This window comes from Panicum virgatum, chromosome 4K (assembly GCF_016808335.1).
Source record: "Panicum virgatum strain AP13 chromosome 4K, P.virgatum_v5, whole genome shotgun sequence".
In the NCBI taxonomy this organism is placed as follows: Eukaryota; Viridiplantae; Streptophyta; class Magnoliopsida; order Poales; family Poaceae; genus Panicum; species Panicum virgatum.
The window spans coordinates 44903328-44916554 of NC_053139.1; the positions used below are offsets into that span (position 1 = coordinate 44903328).

Below are 13227 nucleotides of genomic sequence, written 5' to 3' on the forward strand. Positions count from 1 at the left end.
TCTCACTCCTCTCCTCGCCCTAAAGCCCGACCGGCCCACTTTTCCCTCAAACCCTAGCCCCATTTGTCCCCAAACCTCCATAGCCGCCATAACCTCCGAGCTCCGTTACCGCCGCGATTCGCTGCCCTCGGTGAGCCCCTCGCCGATTCCTCGCGTGGGGAGCATCCCCTCGCCGTCCTCGACCGATTCCGCCCCTAACCCGACCTCCTCCCTCACCGCACAGGGCCGCCGCCGCTCCCCTCCGTCCGCCGCCGCATAGGCACGTCGCGCCTTCTCACCACCGCTCCCCGTGTTGCGCCTTGCCGGTGAGCTTCGCCACCCCCTGGGACGTGCCGTGTGCGCGCCCCTGCCCTGCTCCGGCCCCGCTTCGCTGCGCCGCCTTGCGCTCGCGCGCCGCGCCGCGCCCGCGTCGTGGCCGCGCTCCCGTGCGGGTCAAGGCCCTTGGCCTTGCCCTGACCTGGCCCGGGAGGGCCACTGCCCGTGGGGCCCACCTGTCGGTCTCAGGGCTGGCTGGCCGCGGGGTGCATCTAGCGTTTTTCAAGGTTTTGTGTTGAGTAGTGATTTTGCAAAATTCATAGAAATTCATGTATAGCTTAGAAAAATATGAAACTTATTTTGTTGGATTCCTCTAGTTCAGATCTACTTAGGAAAAAATGTTGTTTTTCATGTTACCTTGCTGTGGATTTATCTATAATTTTATCTTTCAAAAGTGATTAAAATGCTTAGTTATTTGTATATTGCTCTAAAAATACCAAACCGAATTTTACTAGACTCCTTGGGAAGTGTAGTTTCTAGTGATGCAACTTGCTCATATGTTTATTTACTGTTTGTTAAGGTTTTAGTGTGATTTCGTATGCTCTATCTGAAAATATTTTATTGTAGAACTATTTACTGAAAAGTGATAAAAGGGTGAAACCAGTTTTGTTACCTTTGTACTCATGCTTGGTATCTATGATAATTTCTTGGATTTGTTTAGTTAAGTTTGCATGCCTTTTATAATTTATCTTATTTTGATTAGCTGAAATTTAATATATTTATGATGAATTGTAGGAAAATGTTTTTGCTGCAAACCCAATTTTTATGTGTTCTTTGTAATGTTCTCTACTTGCTCAATTTGTTCTATGATTTATGCTTGCTATGAAAGTTCATTTCTTAATTCTTACATCGCATTCATGTATTATAGTGACCGAACCGTCGGAGGTCGAATCCGTGGAGCCCGCCGAGTCCGTTGAGCCTAAACTCGGAGTCCAGTTCGCGGTCGAGCCCGAAGTTAACCAAGGCAAGCAGCTAAGCATGATTCCTTGCTCCTATTTAATCTGAGTTAGCTAGTTATATCACCGAGTAATATTGGATTATATAGTATGTATGTATTGCATTCTTGTACTCAAGTTCATGTATTGTTCTTCCTTGATTTGTTATTCATGTCCTTGTCACTTGTTAGTCAGTTAATTATTTAAACTGACTAGATGATTAGTTCTGCTTAGAGTACTCCTTTTGCTCGCAAAAAGGATTAGTTGGAACATCACACCTGTTGGTTATCCTTGATCGCACTTAAGTAGTTGGGGTTCTGTTGGAGTAGTAGTACCGAGATTCGAGCGGAATGGATGGCCTAGAGAATGTTGTCACATGGGTATATTCCGCTTGGATCGTTTAAGGACCGTCCGTGGATGCCATCGACTTTGACCATCTTTTCGTGCTACCACATATCCAAATAATGGTACGGATGAGCCAATTATCTTCTTTGACTTGATCGTTGAGGTCCGGTTCTAGATGCGTGGCCAAGGGGCTATGCAGAGAGGCTTAGAGGTGTCCCCGGTGAACCTAGGTTACTCTCCACGCAAGCTGAGCGTACCCTCAACGGTTGAGCCTAGTTGGGAACGGTTGACACGAGTGCCCCCTTATCCAACTTGGCCGGTTGGGTGAGTTGCATGGTCTTTATGTCGTGTGCGTAAAGTAGTACACCCTTGCAAAGTTTTAAATCAATTCGAATTGCCGCGCTCTCGGTTATGAGCAAGCTCTTAGCTCGTCGAATTCCTCGTGGAGAGTTTCGATATTGTTGGCTTTGGTTCATGTCACATCTGCAATCAATTGTATTTCATATTATGCTTCTAACCAGCTAAAATTATCTGTGGTTGGGCAGTAATAATTAATTCTGCTAGGGTAAGGTTAGAGGGCTTATGCCTATGCAATAATTATTTAACCTTAAAGTCTCATTTGTTGAGCCTATGCGTGATCCTTATTTAATTATTCGCGTAAGTCTTGCGAGTACCTTTGTACTCAGGTTGCTTTCTAAATCTAGTTGCAGATGAGCCGGAAGTGGTGTTCGGCCACTTCTACCCCGCTGATCCAAGTGTTGGGGGGAGTAGTTAGTTGTGGCTATAATGATGTCTTTGAGCAAGGTATCATTATCTTAGTATGTCTTTTTCGTAATCGAGCTCCGTGAGAGCATGTAAATACAATAAACTTTAAGTTTCTGTTTAATATGGCTTTCGTGAGTCCAAGTCTTGTAATGAAAGTTAGTTTGAACCCTCTTATATCGAACCTGTATTGAACTCTGGTAATGTAAAACTGCTTTTGTGGTTCATCGGCACTGTGTATACGTTTGTATAACGGTACGTGTGTTTAATCCTGGGCATGTGGCAAACACGTACCGGGACTTCCGGATTTGTGGTCATTTTAGGTGAATTGTGCTGATTAAATACCTCTAAGATATAGATTAATACGTAGTGTGTTGAAAGACGAACACGTGTTAACCATCATCTTAATAAATTAATCAATAATCTTCATCTAAATCGAGTGGCAGTTCTCACACCCGTCACATCTGAGCAGCAACAAAACCCCTTGCCGTCCACAGCACCACGGCCATCGCCCATCGGCAGCGGGATTGGCACCCGGCTGCGCGCTGGCACTCGCGAACGCGCAGCACCAAGCGTGTACGCGTGGTGCCGTGCGCTGGCGGTGGTTGCCCGGCGCGTTCGTCCACCTGCACGGGGGCTGCAACGCGGTGGCGACTGGCGACTGGCGACTGGCGACTGGCGAGGCAAGGCCGTGGTGTGAGCCGCGCGCCCTCTCGGCGGCTGGACGCGCGCGCGGGGCGAAGCTGGAGGGCCGGCCGCCGGCCTGCCCACGCGCTGCGACATGACGCTCGCTCCTCCCCACGACCACACCGCACCTCCCCGTCGCCGCGCTCCGAAAATTATCTTCTGACACCCGCGCGACATGCACACGGCAGCCACGCCCCGCGCTGGCCCACGTCCACGGCTCCACATTTCTTTTTTTTTTTCTCACCGCGCGTCACTGCAGCAGCAGCAGCCATTCTGCCGTTGGCTCAACAACTTCTAGGGTGTGTCTAGGGTGTGTTTAGATAAAAAAATCTAAATTTTCCATCACATCGAAACATTAAATATAGTAAATGACTCATGTATGGAGTACTAAATATAGGTAATTAAAAAAATAATTGTATAGTTTTGATGTACGTTGCGAGACGAATCTTTTGAGTCTAGTTAGATCATGATAGGACAATATTTAGACCTTGTTTGGCTCCAAGACTTTTTCCAAAAGTCACTATCACATCAAAAGGAATCTTACTATTTTATAGTATTAAATAAAATCTGTTTATAAATGTTTTTTGACAGCTGAGTGCTTTTTCGTGAGACGAATCTAATGAGCCTAATTAATTCATAATTTGCTACAATGATGCTACAGTAACCATTCGCTAATCATAGATTAAGATACCTCATTAGATTCGTATCACAGTTTAGCCCCAGGATTCTGCAGTTAGTTTTATAATTAATATTTATTTAATACTTCTAAATACTAAAAAGTCCCTAGGACTTTTTTGAAGTCCATGTTTCTAAACACCCCCTTACCACAAACAAACGAAATATGCTACAGTATCCTATAGTGTCCGATGTGATTTTTTCTACCCGTTTTCAGGGCACAGCCCCTAGTGCCTCGCACCGTTCCATACTGTTTCTTTGCGGAATCCTCCCGGATCCGGATCTCACTGCGCCACCGACCGACCACCGTGTCCCACCGTGAGACTCCCCCAACCCAACCCAGCATCGCGGCTCGCGAGGGCACGAGCGCCAGCAACAGAACGGAACAAAACGCGCCGAGCCCCGAGGAGGCCTCCGCCCTGGGCCCTGGTTTGGTTTAGCACAAGTAGTATAAAAATTTTGATTAATAATTAGAAGTACTAAATAAAAATAATTTATAAAACTAACTCTACAGTCCTGTATTACTTCGCGAGACGAATTTAATGAGGCTTTTGACCGCACGATTAGAAAATAGTACTATAGCATCACTGTAGCCAATCATCGATTAATTACTACCATTAGATTCGTCGTGAAAAATTACACTCATCCGTGAAAAAGTTTTGCAAATAAAATATGTTTAGTACTCCATACATGTAACATTCTTTTCTCGGGAATTGTGTGCCATGCTATGAGGCTATCTCCAACCATTCCCCCCATCCAACTCCCCCAAACATACTATTTACTATATTTTACTACCTCCTTCCAAAAGATTCCTCCCTCTATAACTCCTTCTCTCCAACCATTCCCCTCATATCTATTCCCTCTATATACTATCACTCATTAACTAACTATTTATTTATCATTTTTGAATTTTAAAAAAATCATACAGTATTTGTACTGTCATAATACGCATTATTATTATGTTACGGGGCTCAAACGAGATTAATATCATGAAAAAACGGTGTGATTAGAGATATAGGAGGAGTTGAAACTCACTCTATATATGAAGGGAGTTTCAACTCCTCCGTATATATGGGGAGCTTTGGGGGGAACTGTTCGGATTTCCCCCAAAGCTCCCCCTACGTGGGGTGAGGGGCCATATAGAGGGCACCGTTGGAGCAAGCCTGATAAAGAAAAACAAACAGGGCCCAGGGTGCCCGTGCTGTCTCTGTCCCTGTTTGACGTCGGTCGGTCCCCTTGCCTTTTGACTTTGCACAGCATCATCGGTCGCCGTGTGTGCGTGGCCCCGGTGCCCGTGCTGTCTCGCGCGCGCAGCTCGGTTTTGAACTTTGAAGGCTGACACGGGCAAGAGGAGTGTGGCGCAGCATGTCACGAGCTGGAGCTGGAGGCCAAGGACCACATGCGATGCGAGATTTTTCAAGCAATCAAGCGCCCCTGCGTGTGTAGCGTAGTGGAACAGGACTTGTTTGGTTAGGGGTGTAAAAGTTTTCATAAAAATATTTTTGCCTCTTTAAGAGATATTAAATAAAATCTAATTACAAAACAACTTCTATAATCATGGTATTGTAGAATGTATTGTAGCTAATAAAGTCTTTGATCGCATAATTAGAGAATGATTAGATACGGTTATTCATCACTGTAGCCAATCATAGTGGAACTTGGCTCATTAGATTCGTCTCGAAAAACTACATCCATCCGTGAAAAAATTTTACAAATAAACTTCATTTAGTACTCCATGCACACATTCATCGTTTTGTGAAAAAAAATTCAGGGTGAAACCAAACATGGCACAGAGCAGAGCGCGCGCAGAAGCTCTGTCAAGGGGGCTTGGGCTTTTGCGTGAAAGCTGGAGGCGTGACCACGTGAGCAATTGATCGATCCCCATCATGGACATCATGGCAGTCCGGAAGGCAGGACGACGCGCACAAGGCGCGCAGCTGCCCTCCTCGCACGGACCGGCGCTCACGCGCTCGACTTGTCCTGCTGCTGCGGGCAAATTGATTGAGGCACGGCGGCACACGGCCTCGAGCCCCGCCTGCTCGTGCCGTGCTACCCGTCCGGAGCCGGAGCCGGAGCCGGTTTGCAATGCCGCGCGGTGCTCTGTTTAGATCTTGACTAGCACTGATTCTGGGCGTTCGGCATGCTGGAGCTGGAGGCTGGAGCTGGAGGCTGCAGCTGCAGTACTAAAATCAGTACTACTGGAGTGCGGAGTAACTAGTAGTAGTCCAGAACTCCAGATCAACTAGGCAGAGGATCCAAAACTGGGCACAGCTAATAGGCAAGCCAAAATAGCTGCTAATAAAAACCGATTAGCTGGCTGTCCCGGGCCTCCCGGCTAGCATCGTGGATCTAAAATGGGGTAGGAATTACAAGGAAGTGAAGGCTGTTGTGCTGCACTGCAATTGAAGACTTGTTTGGGTCCCCAGAGCTAAAATTAGCAGTGTGTTAACTAGGAGACCTGGCTAATAGCTAACTGTCAGCTGGCTGGTTGGTAAGGCTTGTAGCTGGCCTATTAACGGCGTGTTTAAACGTTGCGTCAGCAAAACATTTAGCAGCTATTCTCCGGCTAAGCGTGCCGAGACGAACAGGGGAGCAGCACTAGCAAATTAGCAATGCAAGGTGGGTTTGGAGTCTTTGGACTCTCGGACGCGTCACTTTCACCTGCCTGATTCAGTGCCGCTACATGTTAAGGCACTAGACCACCGAAGCCTTGGTATTTCCTCTTATGAGAAAACTGACGCCATGGGGAAAAAAAACCCACCACAGTGCGTGTGAATTCACTACGGTACGACGACGTACCAACAAACAGATCGAGCTTCCAGGGACCACGTTTCCGTAGCCGTAAGTTTATCAGTACATCTCTCTCGTGTCGTCGATGACGGTCCCCCTTTCTACATGCCAAACTGGAGGTTCCGCCCCATAAATCCGTAAACGCAAAAAACATCACATCAAATATTTCAACACATACATAGAGTACTAAATGAAGTCTATTTATAAATTTTTTTGCATAGATGGGCTGTAAATCGCGAGACGAATCTAATAAGCCTACTTAATCCATGATTTGTAACATTGATGCTACAGTAACTATTCTCTAATTATTAGTTACTCATGGATTAATTAGCATTATTAGATTCGTCTCGCAATTTACAACCCATCTGTGCAAAAAAATTTATAAATAAATTTCATTTAGTACTTCAAATTAGTAAGATTCCATCGCAAATTTTTTTTTACAAAACATAGCCTTGCGCCGTGTTTAGTTCTAAAAATCAAAATTCCAATTTTTTTTTCCGGAACATGCATGGAGACTTAAATCTAGATGAAATAAAAAATGCATTGCGACTGCTGCCTGTAAATCGCGAGACGAATCTAATAAACCTAATTAAACTGTAATTTGACGCTACATTGTTAGCGTAATTCTATAGTAAATTTTACAATTAGTTTATGTTTAGTACTTCAATCGTAAAAAGATACATTTTCAAAAAATTTACAGGACTAAACACGGCCCAATTTCCGGCGTCCAGCAACCATTTCACCCCGAGCCAAAAAAAAATCCTCGCGAGCAAGGAAGGCAGCAGCCAGTGGCCTGTTGCCACCAACCTTTCACACTCCACCTCTGCCTCACTCCCCCGCTCATTAAATACGCCCCGCGCGAACCCCACCACGTTTCACGCCGCGCGAGCGCGACACTCCCCAGCCTGCCCTCCCCTGCTCACTCCGCGCGCCGCCCAGAGCTCACTCTCCCCTCTCCTCGCCGCCTCCGCGCGAGGCCTGCGTCCGCGAGCGAGGTAGCAGCAGCCGGAGCCGAGAGGAGTGGGGGACCAGCCATGGCGATGGCAATGCGCGCGGTGGCCGCGGCCGCGGTGCTCCTCCTGGCGGCGGCCGGGGGCGCGTCGGCGGCGACGCTGGCGCTGTACAACCGGTGCGGCGAAACAGTGTGGCCGGGCATCCAGCCGAGCGCGGGGAAGGAGCTCCTCGCCCGCGGCGGGATGCAGCTGGCGCCCGGCCACGCGGCCACCATCCGCCTCCCCGCCGGCTGGTCGGGGCGCGTGTGGGGGCGGCAGGGGTGCCGGTTCGACGCGGCGGGGCGCGGGCGGTGCGCCACGGGCGACTGCGGCGGGACGCTCTACTGCAACGGCGCCGGGGGCGCGCCGCCGGCCACGCTGGCGGAGATCACCCTGGCGTCGGCGCCCGCGGCGCAGGACTTCTACGACGTGAGCCTGGTGGACGGGTACAACATCCCCATCGCCATGACGCCGTTCCACGGGTCGGGCGCCAACTGCGTGCCCGCCGGGTGCGTGAGCGACCTCAACCGCGTGTGCCCACAGGGGCTCGCCGTCCGCGGCGGCGACGGGAACCGCGTCGTGGGGTGCCGCAGCGCCTGCGCCGCCTACGGCTCGCCGCAGTACTGCTGCACGGGGCAGTTCGGGAGCCCCCAGCAGTGCAAGCCCACGGCCTACTCGCGGCTCTTCAAGTCGGCGTGCCCCAAGGCCTACTCCTACGCCTACGACGACCCGACCTCCATCCTCACCTGCTCCGCCGGCGCCTCCTACGTCGTCACCTTCTGCCCCCACCACCGCTGAACCTGAAACCCCGGCGGACGAAATCAATGGCGTTGTGTTCAGGAGGCACCTGGGTTTAGCTGCTGTAGTTTAGGCGGCTGCGAGAGTGCGTCGCTGTTCTTGGTTTCTTCCTGCTACCGTTGCATTGCATCTTGGAGAATTAAATTTGTCGTAGTGTGCTGAGAGATCTGGTGGTCTACCGCTGGTAGGCCGAGATCGATGGTATATCAGGAGTATAATATGGGTATAATGCTATGCATTTCGAGTCTAAAGTCTGATGAACTTGTTCCCGGTTTTACCACTGATCTATTTGTGCTTCAGTGCAAGAATGCGTTTTGGTTGTGTTTTTGGCGTGCATTCGTTTTGCCGTCATGCATCTAAAAGCATCCTCTTCCCCTCCAGCAGCAGCAGCAATCCGCTAGTTAGTCGGTGCCACATCTTGGCCGTTGATTTGCTGCGGATTCAAGATGCTTTCGAACCTCACCAGCACAAATCACGTGCCATTGGAGCAGGAACACGAGCTCAAAACTTCAGATCTGCGTTTTGCTGCTGCGCACTGTAGTAGTAATTTTGTAAAGGCTAAATTTGCCATAGGACACTGTTAGAAGCGCGACTTTGCTGAAAACCACTAAAAATGTTTGTCTTTGCTCAAAGCCATTATAAATACATATCCCTTTGTTGAAAGACACTATGGCTCATATAATAACAATTTCACCTCAAACAAGTCACAAGACATATAAATCTGGACAAGAATACCCCTGTGCTTCAAATAGATCTATTAGCTGCAACGGGAGCATATCCAACAATAGAAAATACATGGTTCATCAATATTTAAGTATCAGATTCAGCAATACAAAATGACATGGTTTCAGCCACATTTGACAGCAAATACATCACATGTTTCAGCCACATTTCCCTAGCAAGTGCAGCAATAGAAAATAACATAATTTGAGCTATAGTGCTCCAAAATATTGCCTTCATGTTTTTTCAGCACACTCTAATTTTTCCTGGACCTGACAACCTTCAATTTTTTTTGCCTTTCCCTTCTCAATAGCAACTGGAGATGTGGTTTGAGAAGCAACTGGCTCTATGATGTCTTCAAGTTCTAGTATCCTTTTGCGGCTGCAAGTGGATATAAAAGTATATCAACACAGTAGACATAAGAAATAGAAATGCATAAAGGGTAGAAGAGTTATACCTCCTTGTCATAGGGCTCGGTGTAGAAACTGTAGCGATTGCTCTAGTTGGTGTAGATGGCTCTAGTTCCAACAACTTCCTTGACATGCTGCACGAAGATAGAAAGATGTGAAATTGCAGATTTGAGAAGAAAGACGAATATTCAAATTCAAATTAAAGGTCTACCTTCTTGTCACAGGGCTTGGTGTAGAAGCACAACTGATGGCTCTAGTTGGTGTAGCGCTGCGAGTTATTTAGATATGTAAGATACATGTAAGGATTGTAAAAAACTCACAAAAGATTGAGTTAAAAAAGCTCACAATGGATCAGCACGTGATGGTTGTTCTTGCAGCGAGGCAACAACACTAGATGGTACTACAGTGACACTTTTCTTGCCTCGCTTTTTCTTTGGCTTTGGAGGAGCAGGTGGTGGGGCATCAGAATCATATACGTATTCATTGCATGTTTTTGCCATATGTCCAAACTGTTTGCATCTTGTGCATTTTGTGGTTCTTCTTACAGTTCCTCCTTCTGCAGCTGATTTGTACCTTCTCTTCCTTGGTCTTCCTGCTGCCCTCTTTAGAATTGGAGGCCACAACTTAAACCCAGGGTCAACTTTAGGCCATTGTTTGCTATCTGTCATTGGCTTCACACTCTTCTCATAGGCTTTCTTGAACTTGGCAACAGAGTAGTACTCATGAACATAGCCTTCGATATTACAACCTCGAATTGAGGTGATAATACACAAGGCATGTGTACATGGAAGACCAGTAACTTGCCAACGCCTGCAGGTACACTTCCTCTCTTGAAGATCAACAGTATGCCTCCAATGAACTAGATCCTTTGTAACACCTTCGACTTCACCTAACATCTCATCATTTTGACCACCATCTTTGTGTGAATACCTCCACATATATTTCAGCCCCCTACTCCTTGAGTTGAGATCCTTCATGATGTTAGGCAACATCTTATCTTTAAGCTTCCGTGCAATTTTTCTTCTCAAGAACATTTTCTGCATCAATAGCTGTCTTATCCTATCCATAAGATCAATTACAGGTAGGGATTTTTCTTGCCTGATCCAGCTGTTGAATGTTTCAGCTATGTTATTTGTTACATAGTCACATTTGCTTGCCTCAGAGAATAAATGCCTTGTCCAAAGGTGCTTATGGTTTTCATGTATCCACTTCATAGCTTCAGGACAGGCTTCATACATCAGATCGTAGTGCTCTTCAAACCTGTGCCTTTGAAAAGCTCTACATGCTGGCCATAAGTGCTTCTCGAAGACCTCACCTCGAAATCGCTTTTGGAAATTTGCGACTAAGTGCCTCATGCACTCTCTATGTTCCACCCCATTTTTGAAGACTTGTGTAACAGCTGAATCAATTCCTTTGCCTGCATCTGTTGAGATCACTAGACCTGGAGGTGATCCAATAGCTTGATGAAGTCTGCTGAAAAACCATAACCAATTTTCAGTTGTCTCTGATCCAAATACACCATAACTCACAGGAAACATCCAATTGTGCCCATCAATAGAAGTTGCGGATGCAAGTTGACCCTTCCATTTTCCAGTCAAATGGGTAGAATCCACACCGAGAAATGGCCTGCAACCATTCAGGAAACCATCCACACAAGATTTCAGGGCAACAAACATTCTTGTAAATCTCATCTTATTTCCAACTTGCTCATATTCAATATCCACCAAACTGCCTGGATTGGTTGTCTCCACCTCAGCCTTGAAACTGAAAGCATGCTCAAAACTATCATCCCACTTGCCTTTGAGTTGTTCTAAAGCCATATTTCTACCATCCCACACTACATAATATGACAGCTGCAAGTGATACTCTTCTTCCAGTCTTTTCTTCAATGCTGCAGCTCCAATTGTAGGATCCTTTGTAAGCCAATTAAGAACCCTGTCCCTGACCCAGTGGTTGGTTGCCATGCTATTCTTCTCAACTTTTCCGGTGCTGTGACAAGTGTGTTCAAATGGTATCTTCTTTATCTACATCAAATAGACAAAAAAAATAGTATACAATCAACACAGATTTGGAATATTAAAAAAACAGTACAAAATTAGCGCTTCGGTACCTTCCATGTACTTTCACCTTGCATCTTGGAAGCATGTATCTTCCACTTGCACCCTTCAGCTTTGCAATAACCACGATACCTTGTCGACTCAGAATAGGCAGCTGCAATTTCATATTCACCTTTTATTGCATATTGTCTAATAGCCTTTTTGAAAGTATCACCATCCCCAAAAATTATACCAACTGCTATTGTTGGGTTGTCTAAGTCAGTCACATGGATAATAGTCTCACAACCCCATGCATCGTCAACAACTAGATCGTCCTCCAAGCCAACACACTCCACATCACCATTATTTTCAGAATCGGATGAATCAGAAAGCAAAGTTTTGAAAGGATCCTCATCATCCAAACCGACATACTCTATATCATCATCCACCCAAGGCACTGCAGCACTATTCTGATTTTGCAACTCCAGAAGAGGTGATGCAATTTCAAGTGGAGGTTGGGCATTAATTTGTTTGGCTGGGGCATCAGTGCTTCCTTGTAAAACACAAGGCATGCTCTCCTGCCGCCCAACATCATGCATAAATTCAGAATCATTCTTTTTGATAACACACACTTGCAATGAGAGTCTTCTTATCTCCCAATACATGTCAATTGCATGCAACAATTTCTGATCAGATGTAATTTCTTCATAGTTACGACTCATTTTGTCCCAATAGGTGACACGCAACTTGTGGTTACACCCTAGGTTAATGTCTGTTGCAAGTTCATTTAGCATATCATCCCAATTCGAGATATCCCTGTCTAAGATCTTAGCAATGTTAAGAGCCTCACAATACTCACGACTGCCATCATCATTAATTTTAACATAAGCGCCTACACGAACAGCAAGCCTGTAGGACGAATTGGGATCCATCCTACACAAACAGTGACACAAACCATAGTACAATCAACACACAATATATATGATTTATTTAGAAAAAATGAGTCTAACTGTTCGATAACAAGTCCAATTGCTCAAAATTAGCAATAACCCTAGAGGGAAATGAGAGAAGACTGTACCCATCAGGAATCCACGAAAGGCCGGCCGCCTCCTGTGGGAAAATGTCGCTGAGGTATCGTGGAGCCTCCATCTTGCGGCAGCCGTCGGATTTGGCCGCTCAGAAGGGGCGGCGACGGAGTGGCGCAGCTGCACTCTACGGGAGGGGGGGGAGGGCCTCTGTGGAGCGAGTCGCGCGTGCCGAGGAGAGCTGCGTGCTGGGGAGGCCTGCCGCCGGCGTGGCCGCTGCCGGCGAAGGGCCGGCCGCCGGGGAGATCGGCCGTCCGCCTGTTGGTGTGGCCGCGAGGAGGGCCGCAGCCTGCGATGTTGTGTTGGACGGGAGGAGGAAGTCTCGTGGACAGGAGGATAAGGTAGGAGGGTAAAAGTGTCATTTCCTATCACTTCCCAATTAAGTTGATTATAATATTAGTTCTGGTGTCTTCCAGCCAATGCAACTGATTTTACAGTGTCTCTCGGCAGGGATGTAATTTTTTAGTGGTCTTTGGCAAAGCCATGCTTTTAACGGTGTCTCTGGGCAAATTTTGCCTTTTGTAAAAGCATCGTTCAGATCTGCATTTCGACCACCGGTTCATGGTGCCCTAGCACTCTAGCAGCACAGCAGCAGCACTAGCGTTGTCCGGGCACTGGACGTGGCAAGGTCGGCCAGGCGCCCAGGCTACCCGCCGCCGTCCGTAGCGTCGTGCAGT

The 13227-nt window shown here is 47.0% G+C and overlaps 2 protein-coding genes across 2 annotated transcripts; one reads left to right on the forward strand and one right to left on the reverse strand.

The window, feature by feature from the left end:
* Positions 1-7371: 7371 nt before the first annotated feature.
* On the forward strand, positions 7372-8598 carry LOC120704304 (thaumatin-like protein). The gene has a single exon (XM_039988647.1). The coding sequence runs from the start codon at positions 7544-7546 to the stop codon at positions 8297-8299; it is 756 nt and encodes a 251-aa protein (XP_039844581.1). The 5' UTR covers positions 7372-7543; the 3' UTR covers positions 8300-8598.
* Positions 8599-9048: 450 nt separating this feature from the next.
* Positions 9049-13065, reverse strand: LOC120704303. Its single transcript, XM_039988646.1, has 6 exons — positions 12544-13065; positions 11540-12398; positions 9775-11453; positions 9641-9697; positions 9477-9563; positions 9049-9400 (listed from the first exon to the last, which is right to left on the reverse strand). The coding sequence occupies exons 1-6, from the start codon at positions 12612-12614 to the stop codon at positions 9256-9258; spliced, it is 2898 nt and encodes a 965-aa protein (XP_039844580.1). The 5' UTR covers positions 12615-13065; the 3' UTR covers positions 9049-9255.
* Between the last annotated feature and the right edge of the window lie 162 nt (positions 13066-13227).

Coding starts and splice junctions, on each gene's coding strand:
- LOC120704304 (XM_039988647.1), top strand. CDS start 7,544: ATGGCGATGGCAATGCGCGCGGTGGCCGCGGCCGCGGTGCTCCTCCTG.
- LOC120704303 (XM_039988646.1), bottom strand. CDS start 12,614: ATGGAGGCTCCACGATACCTCAGCGACATTTTCCCACAGGAGGCGGCC. Junction 12,399..12,543: donor CTTTCGTGGATTCCTGATGG/GTACAGTCTTCT, acceptor CTGTTTGTGTAG/GATGGATCCCAATTCGTCCT. Junction 9,401..9,476: donor CCGAGCCCTATGACAAGGAG/GTATAACTCTTC, acceptor ATCCACTTGCAG/CCGCAAAAGGATACTAGAAC.